General features: G+C 42.6%; 1 protein-coding gene across 1 annotated transcript in view; it reads right to left on the bottom strand.

Annotated features, from left to right (window-relative positions):
• RP1 (RP1 axonemal microtubule associated) overlaps positions 1-25,569 on the bottom strand; it is a 2,616,437-nt gene that overhangs the window by 481,815 nt on the left and 2,109,053 nt on the right. The window contains exon 49 of the mRNA XM_086965756.1: positions 24,863-24,989. Within this exon, the coding sequence (XP_086821882.1) occupies positions 24,863-24,989 (127 nt within the window). The remainder of the gene's footprint in view (positions 1-24,862; positions 24,990-25,569) is intronic.

Here is a 25,569-nt window from a genome sequence, read left to right as displayed (position 1 = left end):
TTTAGAGACAGCTCTAACTCTGGCCAGAAGCATTGAGCATTGGCAATTGTGCATGATAGAGATGAATAAGGGTGGTAAGGCTAATGAAGTAAAACAGCTCAATGTAAAACACAATAAGCAACCCACAAAGAGAGCTAGTGCTAGTCCTTTGCGTATTTCTAAGATCCTACTTTCAAAACCATCTAAGGGGGGCAAACAGGAGTTGTCCTGCTACCGCTGTGGCAAAAGTCCCACCTGGGTAATGCCAAGTTCTGCTCTATGGTGATCAAAAACCTGTTTCAAATGCGGCAAAAAAGGGCACTTCACACATGTGTAGAGAGCATGTTCTAGTAAGAGGGCTACTACTCTGGATATGGTCAAAATCATTCAAGAACATGTCATTGACTCTGATGAGGACAGTTATGTAGTTCTTATGTTACCTGCCTCAAGCCAGGAGGAAAGTGGTGTGGTGGAAATATCATCCATAGTTGAATTGTGGAAAAGGAAGCCCCCATCTTGCATGATCACTATGAATAAGAGGGATGTTACATTTACAGTGGATTCTGGTTCCCCATTCACTCTGATGAACATAAAGGATTTTAGCAATTTGAGGGTTGTTTAACTGTAGTAATCTCGTATTAAGATTTTTGCATGTGGGGGAAAAAAGAGTAGAAGTGTTATGGAAATTTGATGACAATTTGGAGTTTGATGGGAAACCTGCTGTGCACCTGTGTGTATAGTCAAAGATGGGGCAAATTTGTTAGGTTGGGATGAACAAGATGATCTTGGTATTATTTTGGACCCCAATCATCCAGATACGGTAATATCGAGACAAGGAGTCAGTGATGGTTGTGTTGCAAAACAGTTAAGGTACCTCTCCAATTCTTGCCATGTTGCTCATTTGAAGGCTGACGACTGAGTCAACGAATATCCTGAAGTTTTCAGCGAGAAATTCACTAAGGTCAAAGGTTTGTACCATCGCATAGTGCTTAAGAACAATGCACTAGCAGTGCCACACAAAGTGCACAAAGTTCAGTTAGGCTTGCGTTACGAGCTGAAACTTGAAATAAACAAATTGAGTAATCAAATCCATTTTAGGGTTTGAATGGTTGGCACCCCATAGCCCTAGCACATTAAGCTGACAAGTCTTTAAGACTCTACGTAGATTTGAGGGATCTAAATTCTAATAATTGGGTGGATTGACAATCTCTACCCAACATCAACAAAATACTGGTGACTTTGGGTGGTGTGTTTACATCTCCGGATATGTCCTCAGCCTACCTCCACGTTGAACTGAGTAAAGATTCCAGGCAACTCTCATAATTGTTTACGCCTGATGGGGCACTTCGTGAGGTCTGGCTACCATTTGGTCTGGCGTCTGCATCTACTGTATTCCAATGTTTGATGAATAACTTATTAAATAGTGGGCGGGGACAGGTGGCATGTTTTGGTCCCAATTGTCAAATTCAGCAGGCCACCACTCATTTTCAAGCCTCCTGGGGTATCTGGCATCAGTACTAGCATTAGGGCAGTGCCATTCACACTCTGAAAGTCCAAGTTGGAGTGTACTAAACTGCTCTTGTCCGTCTTTCATTTCCACAATATATGTTACAGTGGGAATGAAAGACAGATGGTGCTCTGCACACATGAGGTCAAAATGGTGACCAGTCAACCTGTAACAAGCTGAGAATAGTGTGGGCATGCATTTTACAGACTCCAGACCTCCACAAGCACCTATGGCGAGTATGTGTACCTAGTCACAGATACGCTCCTGGGCGATTAGGTGAGCGAAACAGGGCAAATTCAGGATGGGTTCGCCACCGGGTTCCTGCTGACACATGGCTTTTTAAAGGGAGCTCAAGCAGGTTGTACTCACTTGCAAAAGCGTCATTGCTGCCTGGGATGTGGGGAGCATAAGAAGTACGTAATCCATGGTTTTGGGGCATTTTGTGACACTAAAGTAATAATTGGCGGATAGCTGGAATTGCTGCTGGGTGGGAAGGGGCCGAGCGCTGCCCTGTCTGGGTCACAACATCTGTCCTTCAACACCAGGCAGGCTTGCACAGCTTACTATCGCCTGCAGAACAAGCAAGCACACGGTCCTTTCCTCAAAGCACTTCATCCTCCTAGAATGCTATAATAGCTCTTTTGGATTCAGAGGATCTTTAGCAGAAACTTTTTTTTGCATTATAGAGCTGAAACTCCAACAAAGTAAACAGGGTAGTGACAAAGAACCCTGTTTGCACAAGAAATCTAATTTAAATGTAATTTTGGCCACAATACCTCTGAGTATTGTCTCGTGTTCGGATAAAAATTCTGACCTTTACTACATTCCAAGCAATCTTCCCTTTCAGATGCCATCCCTTCCTAAACCTACTTCACTCCACCAATACAAATCTATCCTCCTCTGTGATACCTCAAGGAACAACGGCAAGATTGTGTTTATATTCTCCAACACCACCCCTAATCCTGAAATACTTTCTGGCAAGTCCCTGAGCTCTTTACTTTGGGTGCACCCCTTAATGCAGTTTTCTCTTTTAAGCTAACATAAAGTGAGTTAGGCAAAAAAATAGCCGCTTTGGCAGTGCACCCGAAATACAGCAGGGTTTTTCTCTGCGGCCCACAGATCCTGACAAAATTGCAGCGCCAAACGGCAGGCCCTGTAAACACTGCCTGCCAGTGCCTTTATATTGCTGAATTACAACACCCCTCTTTTCATTGGACAGTGTAGAACATCTGTGTGTGTTCAGTTGCGTGCTTTGTACAAATTATAAGATGATCTGACCGAGTCACGGAACTCATATTTCCCCAGGTCAGAGTCTCTGCCTAGAGCATTCCAAGAATTTGGATTTTGGCACCCCTTCGACCTACCGTACCCTCGCCACAGCCATTGTGGAATTGTATTAAGGATTACAGAGCAACCACGTGACATAATGACGTGATATAAAATGTCTGGGCAATCACCGTTCACCTTCACTCTCACAGGGGACCAGGGATGGCCTGAATGCAGCAACCTCTCTGATGGTACAGCTTCTTTCAAGGAATCAAAATCGGGCTTTGATTTTTTAATTTGATTTGTTATTTCCCGGCAGCAGCTGAGCACTGTACCATCATTCTTTTTTTTACAGTTTTACATAGCGCAAACTCATCCCAAGGGTATTGGCACAGCCTATATGAGTGCCAGTTACATTACACAAGGTCACATACATTTTTTAAGGGGCAGTGAGATTACGTGATTTGCCCAGAACCACGGGGTGTTTAGCTGATGCCGGGCTTGGAACATGGGGGCTCATTATGATGGCCGGGGGATCACCACCGCCAGGCCAGTGATGGCAATCCTCCCACCATCACAATGTGATTTACCCACTGCCAAATTAGGATGGTGGTGGGTATTGCGGCGGATGCAAAGTCCGTCCGCCGCTTTTCCACTGGTGGCAATCGCACTGATTGCCTGGCGGGTGAAAAATGGCCACTAATATGGTGGCGGTGCCAAGCAGGCACCGTCCACCATATTAGGATGTGAAATGGTGGCGATGCCACTATGGAACGGCTGGTGGGGATTGGGTTTGGGGGCCTGTTGCGGGCCCCCTCTGTGTGAAGGGAGGGAGTGGGTGCACTGGGGGGGTACCCATGGTACCTCCCTACATTTCCATGCACAAGGTGGCAGGCGCTGCATGGTGCCTGCCACGTGGTGCATGGAAATGCACATCATGGCATTTATTATTATAGTCATTTATATAGCGAACAGCTACCTCCAACTGAAGTGTCCCGGCACTAGTCACAACTGCAGAGACCGAAAGACCCCTCACAGAGCGGGAGACCAGCCTAATCCAAACAAAACAACCATGTTTTCAGAGCTTTTCTGGAGGCCAATTCCTGAGGAATTTTCCTAAGCTCTTCAGGCATCGAGTTCCAGAGCGAGGGGGCACGTACTGAGAAAGCCCGCCCGCCCATTCTAACTTTTCAGAATCTGGGGAACTTCAGCAGTTCTGATGATTGGAACGTAATGTCCTTGATTGCACGTGCCTCTGAATTCTAGCTTTCAAATACTTTGGACCGACTAATGATCTTCAAACCACAATTCTCCACCACTGCAGCTAAGGGGGCCAGATAAATATTAAAAGGAATGGGGCTTAGAGCCGAACCCTGAGGTACTCCGCACGAGAGCCACTTGGTTTCCGAGAAAAAAGGGTGAAGAACCACATGTTGTGACCGACCTTCAAGAAAAGTATGAAACCAAGATAACACCTTGCCCGACACTCCCAGACTTTCTAATCTGTGCAGCAGGATTTTATGGGACACCGTGTCAAATGCTGCAGAAAGATCTAATAACACAAGCATTGCACAGTGTCCCTGATCCAAGGTTTCCGGCAGAGTCTCAGTAACTTCTAGCAGAGCTGTCTCCGTACTGAAACCCGCTCCGAAACATGACTGAGAACCGTGTAACAAATGATTAGAATCTAAAAAAGCAGAGAGCTGCCTCTGTACCTCTTTTTCCAGAATGTTTGCGGGGGCTGAGAGCAAGGAGATGGGTCGAAAATTTTTCAAGACCCGGGATCAGCACTTTCTTTTTTTAGAATAGGCTGAACCGCTGCTATTTTCCAGTCTGCCGGATAAATACCGGTCTCCAGCGACTGATTCCAAATAGCATTTAGCGCTGGATTCAGCCCTGAGGCCAGGATCCTCAAAAACCTGGCCGGACATGGGTCCGCTGGAGAACCTGATTTTACATTATGTAGATCTATCAAAGATTGATTGCTCTCAAAAAATGTAAAGGATAACCACACTTGGGTAAGGTCCGCTGCGGCAGAGTCCAAGACATGCTCTTTTGGAGGAGGGAAGGCAGCATAAATATCTGTAATTTTATCATGAAAGAAAGTCGCTAAGCTATTACATAAGGATTCCGAGGGTTGAATGCGAGTTTGGGAAGCCTGCGGGTTAGTAAAACTTTGCACAATTTTAAAAATCTCTTTCATGGAGTTGTTGGAGGTCTTAATCTGCACAGTATAATGCTCCTTAATGTTGCGACATTTGGCGCGCTGAAAGGACCGAAGTGCAGACTTATAAATAAGTTTAGCTTCTGGAGCATAACTCCATCGCCAAGCCCTTTCCAGTCTTTTGCAGGCACTTTTAGCCTTACGCAATTCATCCGTAAACCAAGGAGCGGAGGGACGTGACCTCACGCATGCCTCCTTTCTACTGGGGCAATTTTATCCAGAGCAGAAGAGACGCATGTCTTCAATGCAACAACATCGTGACAAGGGTCACCTGTTAATATAAAAGGTGTTTTAGCCAATTCACTTCCGAATTTAGTTGGGGGGATGTTATTCCACTTTCTAGCCTCCTTTACTCGGGGCAGAAAACGTCCCATGGAGGGGCTCCTTACTAATGTAAAGGGGACAAGGAAGTGGTCAGACCAGGTGACTTGACGAGGGACATCTATACTAAGTGTATAAACATTGCTAAAAATAAGATCTCAAATCCGAAAATGGGGGTCGGGGTACGCACTCCTTAGTGTGATGATTAAATTCTTTAGAGGTGGGTGGTGCCCGTGGGGTTGAACCCTCTGTACTTGGGTGAAGTATGATACAGTAATGCACTGATCTGTCAAGAAAAGTGTCTCCCCAGAGCACTCAATATCAGGTCAGTTCAAATAAAGTTTAAATAAAGGTTCAAAAACATGTAAATCAATTTCAGTGTTTTTTCTTTACTTATTCATTATTCCATGATTCTTCTCATTGTATATACATATTTAACTCATTGGCCCAATGCATTTCGGACGGAGCCCTTCCTCGGGGGCCCTGTACAATCCTGTAACGGTGATAAGGTACAGTTTCAGAAAGCAAATCTGTCAACATATGTTCATCCACATTTAAACAATGATCAACGTATTACCACATGCAAAGGGGGTGAAAAGTCAGTGTTCATGGTTTGACAATGTGCTATTGTAGCGTTTAGAATGTACTCAAGAATCTTTGTTAAGAACGTGCAGGTATAGAAAGCGTCTGGGTGGTGACAAAAATCATCATGTTATGAAATAAAGAGCTCGTGAAATAATGCCTGTGTAGCGTTTGGAATGTGTTCAAGGGTCTTTACCGAAAACATGCAGGAATAGAAAGTGTCTAGTGGGTGGCCAAAATCGCCACGTTATAAAATAAAGTGCTCGGAAAATAATACTTAGCAAACCTGTTCCGGCGATTATGGTGGCCGTGTAAATATAAGGAAAAATCTGCAAACAAACAAACGGTAACGGACGTTTTAAAAAAACAGGTCTGAGATTAGCAACAATCTTCTGTTGAACGGTACGTCCGTAAACGGTGCTTACCGAGTAAAATATTCAAAATCGGGTCCGTGATGGAGTCCGGTGAAAGTGGTAGCGATCGGATGTATTTCCGCGTTCTATGTGAAAAACCGGGTCGCGTGGCTCCTAAAATGTCAGAGCAGCGCTGATAGGATACGTGATAATGATGAGTGTAATTGGTTGACGCGGGGTCACGTGTCAATCACTCTGACGCAATGTGTGTGTTGACATCTCAGTGCTACGAGTTATCTCGAAAAAAAGTGATGAGAATAACGGGGTCTGTGATAAATGAATTAAACGTGTGAAAAATAACAAATACAATAAAAGAGATTGATTGCTGTGAGTGATGCGAGGGTGTTCACAATGTGGTTAGTAAAGCGTTCACAACAATAACATTCACAACAATAGCATGGCATCAAAATTGAAATAAATAAATATATGGTCTGTCAGGAATTGTCTAATTGTGTAACTATAAATACCAACTAAATTCTAAACGTTCATTTAGTCCTCTTGGCGCTGTAGATGACAGTTTATTAATCCAAAAAAGTTCACGCCTTAATAGGTATTGATCATTGTCTCTTCCTGGGAGTAAGGGAACTATTTCTAGAATACAGAACTTCAGTTGACTTGGGTTATGTTGATGTTCGTTGAAATGTACAGCCACAGTGGATTTGTTGGATTTTAGGCGAAAATTGCTGCGATGTTCTATCAACCTGGTTTTGATTTTTCTAGATGTTTTTCCCACGTATGGGAGTCCACATGGACATTTCAACATATATACAAGGTTGGTACTATCACAAGTGCCATTTACTCTTAATTTGATTTTGATTCCACTGGATGGGTGATTAATCTCATTGCCTTTGATAATGGAATTACAATTTCCACAGTTGTGACAGGCCATTGTGCCTTTGTATGATGTTGGAAGTTCTTTAGCTTTCGGTTTTAGCAATTCTTTTAAATTTCTTGTTCTCTGATATGCAAATCTTGGGTTCAGCGAAAAAATTCCCTTAAAATCCTCTTCCAGGGCCAACAACGGCCAATGTTTTAGTATGATTTTTTTAATGTTGTAACTCCTTGTGGAGTATTTTGAAATGAACACTGATCTTTGTTCCTCCCTTGCAGTGGATGGTGTCAAAAGTTGTTGTCTGTTCAATTGTTTTACTCTCTCCACAGCTGGTTCCAGTATGGTTTCCGGGTATCCCCGATCCTTAAATTTCTTTATCATGTTATCTTTTTGCTCTTCATATAATTGTTGTGAGGAGGCAATGCGTTTAACGCGTAGCAATTGAGAGTAAGGAAGATGATTTTTTAATGGAGGTTGATGGAAACTCTGATAGTGTAATAAGTTGTTTTTGTCTGTGGATTTCTGAAATACTGTGGTGAGTAGTTTGTCTTGATCTTTGATGATTAATACATCTAAGAAAGATAGTTGTTTGTCATTGAAGTTATAGGTGAACTGAATCCGGTCAGTAACCTTATTGAGTTCTTGAATCGCTGATGTTAGTTGAGTAGTTGATCCTTTCCATAGTAGAAAAATATCATCTATGTACCTCTTGTACAGTATGAGATTATTGCTCCATGATTGGTTGTTGAGGATGTGCTCTGTTTCAAAATGGTGCATGAAAATATTGGCATATGCCGGAGCGGCACAATTTTTCTACTATGGAAAGGATCAACTACTCAACTAACATCATACAAAGGCAACTACTCAACTAACATCATACAAAGGCACAATGGCCTGTCACAACTGTGGAAATTGTAATTCCATTATCAAAGGCAATGAGGTTAATCACCCATCCAGTGGAATCAAAATCAAATTAAGAGTAAATGGCACTTGTGATAGTACCAACCTTGTATATATGTTGAAATGTCCATGTGGACTCCCATACGTGGGCAAAACATCTAGAAAAATCAAAACCAGGTTGATAGAACATCGCAGCAATATTCGCCTAAAATCCAACAAATCCACTGTGGCTGTAAATTTCAACGAACATCAACATAACCCAAGTCAACTGAAGTTCTGTATTCTAGAAATAGTTCCCTTACTCCCAGGAAGAGACAATGATCAATACCTATTAAGGCGTGAACTTTTTTGGATTAATAAACTGTCATCTACAGCGCCAAGAGGACTAAATGAACGTTTAGAATTTAGTTGTTATTTATAGTTACACAATTAGACAATTCCTGACAGACCATATATTTATTTATTTCAATTTTGATGCCATGCTATTGTTGTGAATGTTATTGTTGTGAACGCTTTACTAACCACAATGTGAACACCCTCGCATCACTCACAGCAATCAATCTCTTTTATTTTATTTGTTATTTTTCACACGTTTAATTCATTTATCACAGACCCCGTTATTCTCATCACTTTTTTTCGAGATAACTCGTAGCACTGAGATGTCAACACACACATTGCGTCAGAGTGATTGACACGTGACCCCGCGTCAACCAATTACACTCATCGTTATCACGTATCCTATCAGCGCTGCTCTGACATTTTAGGAGCCACGCGACCCGGTTTTTCACATAGAACGCGGAAATACATCCGATCGCTACCACTTTCACCGGACTCCATCCCGGACCCGATTTTGAATATTTTACTCGGTAAGCACCGTTTACGGACGCACCGTTCAACAGAAGATTGTTGCTAATCTCAGACCTGTTTTTTTAAAACGTCCGTTACCGTTTGTTTGTTTGCAGATTTTTCCTTATATTTACACGGCCACCATAATCGCCGGAACAGGTTTGCTAAGTATTATTTTCCGAGCACTTTATTTTATAACGTGGCGATTTTGGCCACCCACTAGACACTTTCTATTCCTGCATGTTTTCGGTAAAGACCCTTGAACACATTCCAAACGCTACACGGGCATTATTTCACGAGCTCTTTATTTCATAACATGATGATTTTTGTCACCACCCAGACGCTTTCTATACCTGCACGTTCTTAACAAAGATTCTTGAGTACATTCTAAACGCTACAATAGCACATTGTCAAACCATGAACACTGACTTTTCACCCCCTTTGCATGTGGTAATACGTTGATCATTGTTTAAATGTGGATGAACATATGTTGACAGATTTGCTTTCTGAAACTGTACCTTATCACCGTTACAGGATTGTACAGGGCCCCCGAGGAAGGGCTCCGCCCGAAATGCATTGGGCCAATGAGTTAAATATGTATATACAATGAGAAGAATCATGGAATAATGAACAAGTAAAGAAAAAACACTGACATTGATTTACATGTTTTTGAACCTTTATTTAAACTTTATTTGAACTGACCTGATATTGAGTGCTCTGGGGAGACACTTTTCTTGACAGATCAGTGCATTACTGTAAAAATAAGATCTAACATATGCCCCCCTCTATGCGTAGCTGCATGAATTTTCTGAGAGAGATTAAACCCCAGAAGCGCGTCCATCAATTTACTAGCAGCCGGATCATTCAACATATCTGCATGCAGGTTGAAATCGCCTAAAACTGTGAAATATGGGTACCTTAAAACTAAGTCCCAAATAATGCCATAAAGGTCCATCAAATGTACAGCTGGCGAGGTAGGGGGTCTATGTATAAGTAATCCTGCCATGATAGAGATTAGAGCAGAATATGTTAAAAGACATGGATTCAATAGGGCACATTGCGAAGGGTGCTGCTGCCAGCAGCACTGTCCACAATGTTAATAGGCCCGAATGCTCCCACCATACTGGCGGGTGCATCCTAATTGGGCTGGTGGGACCGCCGCACGTCTGGAGGGTGGCCCCATCACCGTTAATGGCGTATCCTAATTGGGCTGGTGGGACCGTCGCACGTATGGAGGGTGGTCCCATCACCGTATGATGGCGGGCGGACATCAGTCCGGCCGCCATCATAATCAGCCCCATGGTTCCCAGTTCCAAAGTCAACAGCTCTGGCCATAATCTCACATCATCCTAGACCATGCCTCATTGAAACCACTTTGTGCAACTGTCAATGGTATCCCTGTCTTTGAAAATGTGCAAGGCTACTGGTCATGTCACCAACTTTCATATTTGTCTATTTGGCATATTCTACATACTATCAGCAACACTGCTTTGTGCATTCTGCCATATGAATTACTAGGTTCTCCCCTCTTACCCTCACCCTTCTTGGATGTACATGCATGCATCAACCTGTTTCACTTTTTGCTAGGTTGTCTGTGGGTATGACTGGGTATCCTGGTGCACTACAAGGTCATCATTTGCTATGCTTTAAAAGGTAATACATATGGATAAATATTTACCCCCCCCCAGCACCCTTTGGCTTACTTGCAATGCACTGTGTTGAGGCTAGTCTGACAAAACTGGCGGTTCCCTAATCCAGCCATAGGCATCAGAACTGAAAATTATTGCAAGTGAAATGAATACCTACTGAGAGGTTATTATGGCAGGGAACGAAGAGAGCGCCTACTAGTGCATTGTGGCCCCCTTGTCTTTCTTGCACATCCTTAAAGGTAGAAGAATTAAACTCCTCAAGCAAGTAATGCAAATTCAATAATGGGTAATTAACCATCACACTGGTACCAAATGCTGTCATAAAAAGGAATACTTAAAATTTGGTGCAGAAGGCTGAGCTGGGTTCATTTTTTCTGCATTTGTTAGACAAAACTGCAGTTTACATCAGACCCGGTCCAATGAGAATCCTGATCCTTTGCTTTTTTTTTTTTAGTAATGTTCCATGCCAGATATTTCTTTAGGAAACATACTTACCTTATTGTCTGTTTCTTTTAGGACCTTACTGATCCACTAAGGCAAGATTTTACTTTCTGGTCTTTCTCTGTTTCCTGTTCCAGGTCAATTCTGTCTGAGAGTATAAAAGGGAACTAGTGAGTCTGATTGATGAATAGCAACTGCCCTCTTGTCTGATTGCTCACTCTAGTGGGCTTTCAGATTTCTTTCTCAATTTGCTACAAGGATTCTGGCCATTGCTCTTGATCTGTGTGTACTGTTAGATATTTTATGCTATTTCTGTTTTCCCCTCCAAGAATGGAAGTTTTTTTCAGTCCGCCACCTTTTCCACTGTTTATCCAGATACCGTTCTGGACTGAGAAGTGGACATAGAAGGTAGCAGGCCCTATCTTCACATAAAAAAAAGTTCAAGAAGAATTTCTTAGAAGACATGTTCTTAATACTAGAATACCAGCTAAATAAACACCAAGAGCCCTGTCAACATGCCATAGAGGAGGTCCACAGTACAAAGGGAGTGTGAATGGAAGACTAACACAAGGAAGACTAGGACTCAGAGTAACGTGTCCCTCTTCTTTATCCCAGTACTAACAAACATGATGATATACCAAGACAGCAACCTGGCTCAAAGTGTCAAAGACATGTTAGGACACAGGCATCCACTGCACAGATATGCAGGAAGTAGGCCAGGACCACACATAGATGACCAGCATGCAACAACCCAAAAGAGTCCATCCATGGCAGAGAAGCATCCAGCAATATATAGGTACATAGCAAGTATCAAGTGGAAAGAAAATATCTTAAGAAAGACTTGAAATGGAAACGGAAAGAATGGGGAAATGTTCATGCCCCATATAAGTTTGGGGCCTAATGTACTATTCCAATTTGCAAACCAGGAATGTGCAATTTCCACACCTTCCAATTAGGAAGGACACAGTTTGGAACCTCCAGTGAAAGACCGTGAAAGCAGGAATAGAGGACTGCAAGGAACAGCAGACCTACATATCTGAATTTGCTTTCCAAACAGGATTCGTACAAAAACTGCGTTTGCGAATACAAAATCGCACAACGCCATGTATGAGGCTTTTTCGCATCGCAATATTAAGGATTCGCTAATTTTGTGATTCCTTAATTTTGTGTAAGCATTTAAGGAATCACAAATTGCGATTCCTTAAATGCTATGTAACAAGCACCCAAGTTGCGCGATTTCTCCTTAAGAAATCGCAAATTACCACCAACTTTAAGTTGGTGGTAATTTGCCATTTCTTTCAAAAATTCACTTTTTGGCATTTTTCAAGGTGCCATGTGGAGCACATACAAGCCCTTAGGGCATGTATGTGCGCCATATGCGCACACATGCTCATTTTAGGGGTGCATCAGGGTGTCCTTATGACACCCTTGCACCCTTGAAATTATTCTCAATTTGCGATTCTCAAATTGCGAATCGCAAATTGAGAATGACTTTCCATTCATTCCTACGGGCCTCCTGGCCCATAGGAATGAATGGGAAGGTATTCCTTAATTGAGAATTGGCAGTTTGCTAATCACAATTAAGGAATACTAAGAAATTGCAAAATATTTGCGAATTTTTAAATACACCTCATTTGGCGATTCTCAAATAGCGATTCTCAAACAATCGCTATTTGAGAATCGCAAAAATTGACTTTGATATATATGCCCCCTAATTTCTAAAGGAGAAGCTGCAACACACAAATGGCTTGTTTGGAAAGCATTTGTAACCATAGATTCAGGACGGTAAGTGGTCAATGGTTTACGATGGCAACTGAGATCGTAAGCAATTTTTACATCAATTTGCAAATCACAGTCGACAAGAGAGACACCCCTTTCATGCCTCCTCCTACTTTCAACTTGAAAAGGGTCACAAAAACACTTTATTGGGTCAGAAAGACTTCTCTAACTTGTAAATGCTTGCAGTGGAAAAGCCTATGATTTTGCGAATCACATGGTCTGCGTCTAGAAAAGGGCTTTTTAAATCTGGCCCGCCCATGATGACTAAACATCATCTTGTTCATACACAGCTTGACCATCACTATTTCTATGTACAATGAATCACTTATTTTTGTAAATGTTGTGGATTTGAAAGTAAGGAAGAGGAACTTGAGAACCATCCCAGAAGAATTAACTTCGGGATCTGGAGGGTTCCGATATGAACTGAAAGAGACAACATACAAGAACTCATCAAAGAACAGTTGTACTCCATCTGTAAATCAACAGACTAACCTCAATCAAATTAGACTACATCTATAGACTGGAACAACCCAGAACAAGAGAAAACAACATCCTAACAATGATGCACTTATTTGAGGATAAGAAGTAGAATTAGCTGATAACGTAACACATTAGAAATAAAGGCACATACTGGTTTGGGGACACAAACTCCAACTCTTCCAACCTGTCTCAGACTTTCAGAGAGGGCAACAAGTCATCAATCAGAGGTGACAACCATTCTATCTCTTGTTCCGGTGGCAGGAGAAGGAATGGGAAGCAAGCTCTCTGAAGGATGTACAGCTATAGGAGCTTAAAGAAGAAGATAAAGAGGAGGCTGGAAGATCACACCAACTGGAAAATAGGGGCCAGCAAACAGTAAAACATGGAAAGAAAGTGGGTAGACCACCAAAAGGTGAGATAGTAGAAGAGAGAGAAAAAGTCCTACTACAACTGAAAAAAAATGAAACTGCCTAGAATTACCTGCAGCAGTTCGAAACAGACAGCACTCATGCAGACCTGGCAATAGACTCTTGAACTGCCGGGGTCAACACAGCAGAAGAGTCCAGCTCACACTTGAGTAGGACATTGGGTGCACAGGAAGTATGAGGGTACAGAGAATGGGATAGAGGTTAGACAAGATTTGACGTTATGTTTTGATCTGGTTGGCCAATCCTTGTGAGGATCTTTTTCTACTTTTTTGGTGGAGTATGACCAATTAGGCGCTGCATCTCACCACACCGACACCTTGGCAGCCTGTGTTATTATTTCCAGGGGCAGAGGTTTAGCCCAATTGTCAAGAAGTTGTCTGGGTTTAGAGGGAGAAGTTAGACAGCGCAGCGGAACAAGCACATTCAAGTTCTTATCACTTAATGTCAAGGGGCTGAGCTCTCCTAATAAAAGGAAACACATATGGTCCTACATTTAAAACCTGACCTACAGTTTATCTTACTTCAGAAGACTCATCTCATGTAAACTCTCTCCCTAATGGTTAACCAGTGAAGAGATTTCAGGGCGGCTTTTGCCGATTGACACTTCGGGATATCCAGAAGGATTCTGGCTGCCCAATTTTGAGCTGTCTGAAGTTTTGTGAGGGTAGTGCATGGAGCCCCAGGATAAAGAGCATTCCCATACTCCAGATGTGGTAGAATGAGTGCCTGAACCATGAGCTTCCTTGCCTGAAATGGGAGTAGTGGGAGTACTTTGTGGAGCATCTTTAAGATGCCATAGCATGAGGCTGCCACATTACGTGCCTGGACCTTGAAATTCAGATCACGATCCAGCCAGACACCCAGGCTTTTTATTTGGGTCTTGGGGGCCAGAACGGGGCCCAGGTCAGCCGGCCACAGTATATTGGGATCGAGTAGAGACGGGTTCCTCAGAATCATCATCTCAGTTTTTTCTCCATTCAATTTCAAGAAGGGGACGTTCATCCATTTGGCTACCTCTTTCAAGCAGGGAGAGAGGCTGAGGGAGGAATTGTCTGATTGGTGAGTCCCACCACGAGTTGTGTATCGTCTGCATATGTGACTATGTGTACCCAAAAAGGCAGTACAATCTCTGCTAAAGAACTCAGGTAAATGTTAAAAAGAGTGGGGCTCAGGGATGATCCCGAGGCACTCCGCAGCAGAGAGGCATCGGCTTGAAGTCACTTCGGTGTCAAAGACCTGGAAGAATCTATTACAAGGAAGGACTGCAACCATGTCAATGCGACCCCGGTCACCCCCAATCTTGTAAGTCTGTGGGCCAAGATTTGATGGTAGACCATGTCGAAGGCGGCACTGAGATCTAAGAGGATGATGACAGTGGTGCCTCCAGCGTACACGATTTTTCTAGACTCTTCGAATACAGATAGTAGGGCTGTTTCAGTTCCTTGAAGTGGTCAGAAGCCAGTCTGTGACAGATGGAGGAGGATGTGGGTCTCTAAGAAGGCAGACAGCACAGAATTAACATATTTGTCAGCTATTTTACTGATCCCTGGGAGAAGTGAGATGGGGCGATAGTTTCCCAGGGAGTCAGGGTCGAGGTTAGGCTTTTTTAGGAGTGCCTTCACCACCACTTTCTTCCAAGGAGGGGGGACCACTGCAGTGGCAAGTGAGGCATTGATCAGTTCCAGTATAGTGGGGGAGATTGTTGTGGCAGCTTGTTTCAGGATGTAAAGAGGTGCTGGGTCTTTAGACGAGCCACTCTTTAACTTTGAAGAGATGCTTTTCCAGCTCCTCAAGATTCATCAGAGCAATTGCCTCCAGATGGGAATCTGTGGTGAGTGGGAACCCATGTTTGGCCATCCATCAATGGAAAAGACGTGTAAATGTCTTGTATTTCATTGAAGAGAACGTCTGCTAATTTATTACAGCTTGAACCTAAGATATCCGAGGTCACAGGGGGTGGGGGTACTCTGAGCAGGGTTTTTTCTATGCGAAAAATCTTGTTTGCGGAGTTCCCAGCCGAGCATATTTTTTCTTCGTAATAGGCTGATGGAGCAGATTTAATTTCTGTCTTATACAGTTTGATGGCTTCCCTATATTCTATAATCCTTCCTCCAGGTGCTTTCAAGTTTTTAGCAAGTTTGCTTCAATGCCCGGAGCTTTGGAGAATACCATGCCCTTCTATTGATTCCAGTTTTAATCTGGATAGATTTTATAGGGAGAACTTGGTTTAAGGAACCTTCTATCCACGTATTAAAATTTTCCTTGGTAATTGTTGTGTCAGGATCAGGAACTGGTTTAGTATTTTCTAATTCTGACATCCATTGGTCTATCGAAAGGTTGGGCCAGGGACGAGACATTTTTATAATCGGCTTAAAAGGAGACGCGGCAAGATTGGGGGACCAATTGAATGGAATGAGATGATGGTCAGACAATGGTACTGGAATGGGTATCCCTCCTACTAAGTCCTCCAGATTAGACAAAATGGGATCTAATATGTGTCCTTTCGTATGTGTTGGGTAAGCAACTTTTAGAAGAAGATGGTAGACTTCAAGGTAATTTCTTATCTCTGCTGCGGACTGCTGAGAGGGGTTATCAAAATGGAGATTAAAATCTCCCATTAATATAAAGTTAGCAGGGGTGAAGCAGGGATTCTGCTCATACACAGAACTGTGCATAGAGACTTAGAACCTCAGTGAATTGGGGTGTACCAAAACTCACCTTAGTAGCCAAAATCCCCTACCAGACTATAAATCAGTGTCTCATTGGTTTTTCCATAACCCCAATGATTAAACAACCCAGAACATGGAACTTAGAATACCTCAGGCAATGTGGAACACATGAACACTCTTTCGTTATACTCTCATACCAGTCCAAAACGGGGAGTAAATGAAGACACGTGCAAGTTTGAAATATTTCTTTCGAATGCTGTGTTCTCAGGCGCAGTATCTTAGCTAATTCAAGCAGACATATTATAAGCAACAAGATTATCAGCATAGTTACTATTCCATAAAATACAAAGGGAGAAAGCATGTTAAAATGCTAAATGGAAATAGGCTAGATTACACCTAGATCTGATCCTCCCTTGCTAGTAGGTTATTTTATATCTACAGAAGGTCTCTTGCTATTACAAGGACGGCCCCATACCTCTGGTCCTAGTAGAAATGGATCACATCATTTTCTACACCAGCTCTCTGCATGCTAATGTTCTCCAGGTGTGTGTGATCATGCCTACGCAGTGCATTATTAAACGCACCAAATTCAGAGGTGGCCACAGCTGCATATATGTTATGTCTAGAACGTGCGCTGATCAGTCCGAACAACAACCACTGTGTTGAAATAACCTTGAAGGCCTCGGCAATCACTTTTCAGACAAAGCTTACCAAGCAAGGCTGCTAATATAGAAAAACATATTATTCTCGTGTGAAGCAAAACACTCTGCTAAACTCTAAACATTTATAATAATGTGTGCTTTGTGCAAAGGCAGCAGAAAGGAAAAATGGCGTTTAAACTTCTAATAAGCTCATGCCAACTTAACACAGTGTAAAAGCAAGGCTCATCCCCATGACACCCTCCCTTGATCCGAGCACGGATAAGATTAAGGGGGCAATTTTGGAAAGCAGAGTTCAAGAACGATAGTCAGAACCGAGTTCAAATTGTCACAGTGAAAAAAATGTGAAGAAATTCCATAAATTGTCAATTTTAGCAACTGAAACACGGAAGCCAATAGGGCTGGGTGGAAAAAAAGTGAAATCGAGAAAAACAATTTACAAAAAATATCTGATGTCCAACATGTGACATCGGTCATGTGAGAGAGAGAAAAGCGATAAACTTCTCACTCCAACAATGTATATGCAAAATATGCAGCAACAGCCTCCAATAGGAAATCACTGTCCTCATCTGAAAACAGTTCAGCCATTCAATTCAGCAAAGGGAAAGAACATACATGTTCCTCAATTACCGGAGCCTCTAGCACCATCAGAGGACAGCTCAGTGTTTCTTCAATGAAGCTGCGTGCCAATAAATCTTGCACTGCTGCAAAATCATTCCAATGTCCCAGGACTCCATGCATCGCTGCAAAGGCCATAATCCCTCCGCCAGAACAAAGCAATTCATGAGCAACTAAGGGGCTCATACGCTGATCATAATCCGCATTGGGAGACACCGTATTGCAGAGACACAAATACAGGGCCCAGTCAAAATCGCAACTCAGGCAATGAAAGACAGGCTGGACGCATGTGAAAAAGGAAAATCAGAATGATAATCTATAAGCTGCACTCAAAGTAGCAAGAGGCAGCGCTCCATAATATTCAAGCATTCGGTTGCGGAGCAGCAACAGTTGTGACAGATCTTCTGGCAACACAGGACGTGCATCCGTTTTGAAATAAACAAAACAAAAGAAGTACGCCTGCGACCAGAGCTAGCTTTAAGGGAAATCCACCAAACAGGCTGGAAAAGATCGAATGAAAGAATGCCGGGAACACACCAAATATAGTTTGAAAAGAAGTCATATGGCTACCGCTAACAACTTTAAAAAAGTGAGCCAGCCCTGTGGTGGAGGATGCATTAAAGATAGTGTGAATTAACTCACTGAAATGCAAGGGCAAATCAGTATTCAATAAAGCATGCACCTCCGTGCGGGTGTTCGTCACGTGAAGGACGAATGTTTCACGAGCAGATGTGAGGGCACCTTCCTTCTGGGACAACAGAGCTCTTATGCGACTCATATTGTTGAACTCTGCTTTCAAGGTCGGAATCGTCGGCCAGATGGAAACATCAAGCTTCCCATGCGGAGGAGGGAACAATACATTTTTACAACAAACCACACGCTCACTGACCATAACCACGAAAGGAATTTCCGGCTACCATCCCACAACAATATTCATTATTTAAAAGTAAATAACTTCCGTTTGCCAGTAATGTGAATGTGGTTATGATGGCAGGTGCCGGTGTACCTTTCAAAATACAGGTTAAATTCGTCTCGTTCTGGTTACAAGAGCCATGTAATTGGATATTACTACACATTAATGAGTGATCTGGTGTTGTAGTGCAATCTCCACCATTCAAGTAAACCTCTTTTTCCTCCCTAAGGCACCTATAGGTAAATGGCAGTGACCAAGCTTCATGAAGATAAGCGGTGCCCAGAGGTTCATATCTGCCTATTGCGTAGTACTTCATACAGGACTCGAACTTGAAAAGGGGAAAAGGTAAAGTTATCAATCCGTGGATAAGCCACGTTGCGGAATTTGTTTCGGCCACAGAAAAAGGTAACGGTTCTAACTTTTCAATGTGTAGCATAGAAAATGTTGCATCTTTCTTTGACAAAAAACGTTGCTTGTCAGTCAAATTAAACAGGGCAAATAATGACGAAGTATTCATGTAGTGCCATGGCACTTTCCCAGATTTTAAGGTCCAGGCAAACTGCATAACAGAACACAATTGATTTTGACCATGGTACAAAACAGACACATCTTCTTGCACAATAGCAACAACAGATGAAACAATATTATCCAATGTGTAAATGCGGGAAGAAAGCGTGTTAATGCTGTTATCTACAACTGCTAGCACTTTTTCTAAATTTGCTTGATCTATAGCTCTAATGCGGGAAGCCGCCTCAATTTGGGACAGTTTCCAAACTTCGTTGTAAATAGCATATCTCCATCTCTTAGATCTTCCGGAAGCCGGGCCCTTCACAAAATCATTCAGATCAACATTGTCAGTCAATTTAGCTAAATGCAGCTTAACTGACGCCAAAGTGGAATGTTTGAGCCAACTCTGACATAATTTGCCTACAGAATAGGTAGTCACAGAATGGCCACTTTCAAAACGGGGATCCACCCTGACCTGTGTGTAGCCTGAAGCTAAACCCAGAAAACAATGCTGGCAAGAATCAGCACTTTTGTGCCACAGCAACCAACCCTTAGGATCCAAACTGGATATGTTAAAGGTAGAATTCAGTAACAGAGTCTGTAATTCTTTGATAGAAAACTTGGTATTATTATTCCAACCGGAATATTCTTCTAATTCAGGAAAAGAAGTAGCATTTACTTTTTTAGTAGTAGCCAATCCAAAGCAAGTTGTTTGTGAAATTGTAGAATTCAAAAACAACATATGGTTCTGGATGAGGCATGCACGATGCAAAGCCTCAGTGCCTTGCAATTGCCAACTTTTAGAACCCCAAACAGATTTAAGATCAATAGTATCTTTCCACAGCTCGTAGCATCCAATAGCCAATTGGTCTAAAAAGGACTTCGAATATAATAATTTTGTGTGGGTAAGTCTAACCTTGGAAGTGGACTTTTCAGTCATTTTAAAATAAAATGCATTGGGATTTGACTGATTAAAATCAGTAAAATAAGTGAACCTCTTTAAAAAAGAAGTGGAACTGCCTTGTACAGGAGCGGGACAATGCTCCCACTGTGTATAATTAACAGTATTCCTCCTGGTATTTGCTTTATGCAGGTAGTGATTGCCAAAATGTTGATAACAAAATAAAATCACCATCATTTGCGGAATCTTGATACAAATCTTCAGCATCAAAGGCAGCATAATATTTCAAATCAGAAAACAAAGCTTCTACGGCCTGAACATCCCAATCATCAGAACGTATATTTTGTTTAATTACATCCCCCATAGAAACTCTTAGGACATTTGGGACATTTATAACCTCAGTGGGCCCATGGATTTGAAATCTAATAGCATTCCACACAATCCCATCTAAGACGGGCCAAGCAGTGATATTAACAAAAGCCAGGTCCCTCTTCAATCTGTGTGATGAGGAATGGGGAGCCAATGTTCCATTAATATGTTGAATGCATGTTCTTTCTTCAACATAGTGTCCGTTGACAAGGCGGAAAAAATACACCACATATCCAATAGACATGAACAGGTAAATCTAAAAAAGCACCAACCAAATGTAGGTCCAAGGAGGAATCAAAAAATGTTTTTTAAACAGTGTTGCAAGAACAGAAATCTTGGAAGGGGTCTTCGATGTGTGAGAGTCAATGTCAAATGAAAATCTGGATTCTGTAGCAAAACAAGTTTGCAAATCAGGCATCGATAGGTCAGTGGGGTAAGTATATTTAGTCTCATCAAGGTGAGCACCAGGTATTGAACTCAGTAAAGGACTTGAAACTGCAGGCATCTCGAGGGCAACATCAGGCGCTGGGAGCCAAAACAGAATTTCTCAAAATCGATAGACATGAGACTGCCGGAGTCATACTAAGAAGATTCGGCCACTCTGTGTGGTTTGACATTGTCAATGGAGATATACCTTTTTTCTTTACGACCTGGAAGTGGTGGTAAAATGACTGTTCTTGTGCCCTTCACGCCAAGCACTGGAACCAGAGCTCGATATGAGGGACCAAATTCCTTCTTGTTTTCGATCTTCTCCTGAACCAGTTCTCCAACTTGGGATAGCCAGCCAACTACCGGAATCTGCAACGCAGTCTCAGATGTGGAGGGCAAGTGTTCCTTTGCAAGACTGTCTCTCGTCTTTTGTAGATCCTGTAAAACATTGCAATGTTCATCTATGTCAAGGGAGGCAGCAACTGCCGCCTAGTCTAGACCGTCAAGGTCCGGGACAAACATTTTGATACCAAAGAGCATTTCGTATGGGGTCCTCCCACCCAGAGACCTTCTAGGGAGATTATTAAGTGCACGTTGTACGCTATTTAGTTGGGCCAGCCAGTTCCTGCCAGTGCCTATAACTCTAGCTGTCAAAGACTGCTTTAAATCTCGGTTCATTCGTTCCACAACACTATACCCTCAGGTCTGAATGGAGACGAAAACTTGACTTGGACCCCCAACGAAGTCATGGCATCCTTATACGCCTTAGAGGCGAAAGCAGGACCCTGATCCGAATGGAAGGTGCCACAGGCAAAAATCCCTACATAGACACACAAGTCTCTTATGACAGTTCGTGAATCAGCGCTGTGGTGTGGCCACACACACACAAAGAGGGAGCAAGAATCAACTGCAACTAAGATGTACTTATACGCAGTATCAGAGGAAAAAGGACCGCAGTGATCTAAATAAACACAACCAAGTGGTCTATTAGAAATGTACAACTGTGTCTGGGGTGGACGCGTAGCAGTCGAAGGCTTAATCTGCTGGCAAATGTCACATTGAAGGACATAATCACACGTCTGTTTGTACAGTCCCCGCCACCAGAAACGTTGTTGTAACTGAGATACAGTAGCCGAAACGCCTGAATGTGCAGAAGCAACACCCTCATGAGCAGCTGTAATCAGTGTGGACCTGCAGTCCGCGTTGTGAATCAGTCGTTCACCAACGTCCGGTACTTTCACATAAGGAACTCTATCAGGACTTAAGTGATATGAATACTTCGAAGGGAAACCCTTAGGGTATTTACTTTTCTTCTCAGTAGCGGCTACAGCAGCCAAGATGTCATCATCAGTCTTACTTTTGGAGCGTGTAACTGCTGCAACCAAATATGTAGATACTGCTGTTTCTGCGGCCTCATCGGCCAAATTAATTGCTAACAGTGTGAACTCCCACGTGCTGATGACTGAGAGTGTGAATTACATACACGAGTGGCAACTTCTCTTTAAGCTCAACCACTCGAACCCAGATCATTTTATGTTTTATCGTGCTACCCTTGAAATCACGAAAATCATTCTAACCCCAAAAGAACAGGTTTTCATTGTAAGACTGGACACAGTAGTAAGAATCACTCACAACAAGAGTCGTCACACTAGGATCAGCGTACTCCAATGCAAGCATCAGAGCACGGAGCTCTGCCAATTGTGCGGTACAGTCCCCTAATGTCTGTGTATGCACGACATCGGACTTGAATTCATCATTCACCATGATACCTACCACAATGGCACAAGCTGAGATGTATGCGTGTTTAGACCCATGCGCTACTTGCGCTGAACCATCAGTGTAAATGATACAATGGAAATCCTCCAAAGGCCGCATAGTCTATGACGCAGGATAAACAAACTCATACTGCAAAAACTCTTGTGACTGTAAGGAGGCATCAAAAATAAACGTGACATCCGGAGACGTCAATGATGCTGCTCATTGTATCCACCGTGGGTGCAAAGCTTTAGAATTTGGTACTCCGGCTTTCGTCACTGCCTCTAGGGCAGGATACGGGGTAACAACCAACATGCGTTTTCCCTGCGACAGTGCACGTTCCTTAAGAATCGCCATTTGCACTGCTGTCAAAACTTTCTCCACAGTGGAAAACCGCATTTCAGACGAAGTGTACAAGTGTGACTTGTAAGCGATAGGTACTGTGTCACCTTTGTTAAAAGTAAGGTAAGTGAAACCCACCGCCCCAGGGATGATTCTTATCACCAGGTTGGTGTGGTTATCATGAGTCAGTAAGAATTTAGATTCTAGAAGATCAGCCTGCTAAGATAGCAAAATGGCTGAATGTTCAGGCAGCCAGCATGATTTGGTCAAAGTAGGTTGTATCAAAGCATACAAAGGCTTGATACGCTGGGCATATTTGGGAATATAGGTATGCCCGAAATTCAAAAATCCCAGCAAGGACTGTAATTTTTTTAGTGTTGTAGGAGCAGGCAGCTGTACCCATTTCTCCAAGAAGTGAGGAGCCAACCCTCGACCTTCATTGTTGAGCTCATAGCCCAGGAACAACACTGTACTCTGCAATGTGAGACTTTGCAAAGTTGAATTTGTAACCGAAGTTCGCAAAGTTACAAATTATGCGGTCAACGCGACACAGATGCGTTTAAATTGGCATTGTTTGCCGCCACTGGTAAAACTGGTCCATTAGGAACTTAGACCAGACAGATTGTGAGCAAAAAAATGGTTGGATATGTCAAGTGTGGTTTTAAATAACCATGAGCGAATTTTGCGGATTTGCGGTCCGCAAATTTGCACGAAATCGCAAAAAAATCGGCGAGTTCGCGCGAAAATCCGCAAACTCGTGGATTTACATAATGTGACCATGACCACGTGTGTCTGTAACTTTTCCACCGCGCCGACAGGCGCTGAGGTCCCTCGAGTGAGCTGTCCATCATAGTGAGGAAAGGGCGGGAAGAAGTTGCATACCCTAGTGTGTGTGGGGCGGGGCCAAATAAGTGGGGCTTCTATGCGAGTTCACATGCCACTTGTTTATAAAGGGTCAGAGACCGATCAGAGCACCAGATGAGGAGAAAGCAGCCTCCTGTTCACAGGAAGTATAAGGGAATTGCGCTAGAGAAACTCGTGGATGCAAAGACCTCCATCAAGGATTACATCTAATTGTAGGCGGTAGAGGAGGAAGCACACCTGCCTAGCCTTGACCGTGCTCACTGGTTGTTTGGGCTGATTATAATGAGTGACTGAATTTGAACTTCAACTCGGGCACCTGCTTTATCTGTAAGTGCTTCCTGTTGAGGTTTAATTTTTGTGACAGGAGCATCGTGCCAGGATGAATCCTGCCTGCATATTTATTCACGAAGATGCCACCGGTTGTGCCATACCTCTACTCAACTGGAGTACTTTCTACTGGCTAATCAGTAAGTGCTACCTCGTTGGGTAAATGTATAGTGCTTTTGCTACACTACAGCTGCGTAAAGGCCCAGAAAAGTTGTCTCCAGTGACCATGTGTGTCTGTAACTTTGCCACTGCGCCGACAGGCGCCAAGGTCCCTCGAGTGAGCTGTCCATCATAGTAAGGAAAGGGCGGAAAGACGTTGCATACCTTAGTGTGTGTGGGGCGGGGCCAAACGGGTGGGGCTTCCATGCGACGCTCCTTAAAGTCCTTTGTTTAATTTAGATACGCACTCCCACGTTTTAAGGTGTTCAAATTATTTAAATACATTTTTTAAAGCTGTAATTGAAATTTTAAAAAGGCTGTAACGAATATATTTGGTTCCGAGGGACCTTCCTCATGAAATAAAGGCGTCGCTGTTCACCAGGAAGTTAGAATGAGGCAAAAAAACACAGCAAACATCTTGTTTCCTATGTACATTTTTTTCTGAAAAAAGGTGTCTGGGTTTTTATTTTAACATCAAATAGTGTTTAGATCTGCAAGAATTGTGAAGAATGCAGTAAATTAAGTCATATTTCTCATCTCATGAATGTGATAAACTATGGTAAAATATCATATTGTCTTTAACTGTGAGAAGACTATCTGAGAGTATAAGTTAGAGTGTGTCTTAAAGGACAAAACATTTAAATGAATTGAATTGCTGTTTTACTGTTTGTCACTAGTAGCATTAGGCAACCATGCAAAATACCTGATAGATTAGTGCGTCCAGCCATTAGAACAGGGAGTTCAGCCACGGCACACCCTTCACTGTGAGAGAAATTCCGAAGAAACGGAAATTCAAGTATATCCTTATTTTGTTCATGCTGAAGCCTCACCTGAAATATAAACGTGAAAGGAGAATACATTACTTATTTTTTGCTTCTCGGTTAAAAAATACTTCACTCAACAGGTTTATGTGGTGACTTTATTTTCGCCTCTCCTTTCTTTCACTTACATCTTCCCTGCTGCTCTACGAGGATGAGTGTTGGAATGGGTGGTGATGTCATGGAATGCATGGTAGCTTGGTTACGTGTGGAGTGCGAGTTGGTGGATGCAGGCTGAGCAGCAGGGAGGCTGCTCCTGGTGGGCTTACCTTTCACCATCTTACTTACCGTCTCATCTTCCTTTTTACTTACTTGGAACTGGATTATTAAACTACATTCTTGGAACCTACTACTTGGCTACATTTGCACTTCTTTTACCTACGACAGTTTCTATGTGCAGCTAATAGCAAAAAACATATTCTGAATTACAATTCCAACAAAATAGTACACTTAATTTAGAAAAGTGTTCTCTTTATCCTGCAATTGTGGTGTTTAAACCAATAAATGTGGCGAAATTGTTTGCGTCTGAAAGCAAAGTTACGAATGACATTTCCATAAAACACAAAAAATAAGCAATATTCTAAATTAAGAA

Source organism: Lissotriton vulgaris, chromosome 4_1 (assembly GCF_964263255.1).
Source record: "Lissotriton vulgaris chromosome 4_1, aLisVul1.2, whole genome shotgun sequence".
NCBI classification, from domain to species: Eukaryota; Metazoa; Chordata; class Amphibia; order Caudata; family Salamandridae; genus Lissotriton; species Lissotriton vulgaris.
Note: the sequence above shows the minus strand (reverse complement) of the source record. Positions and strands in the feature narration are given on the sequence as shown.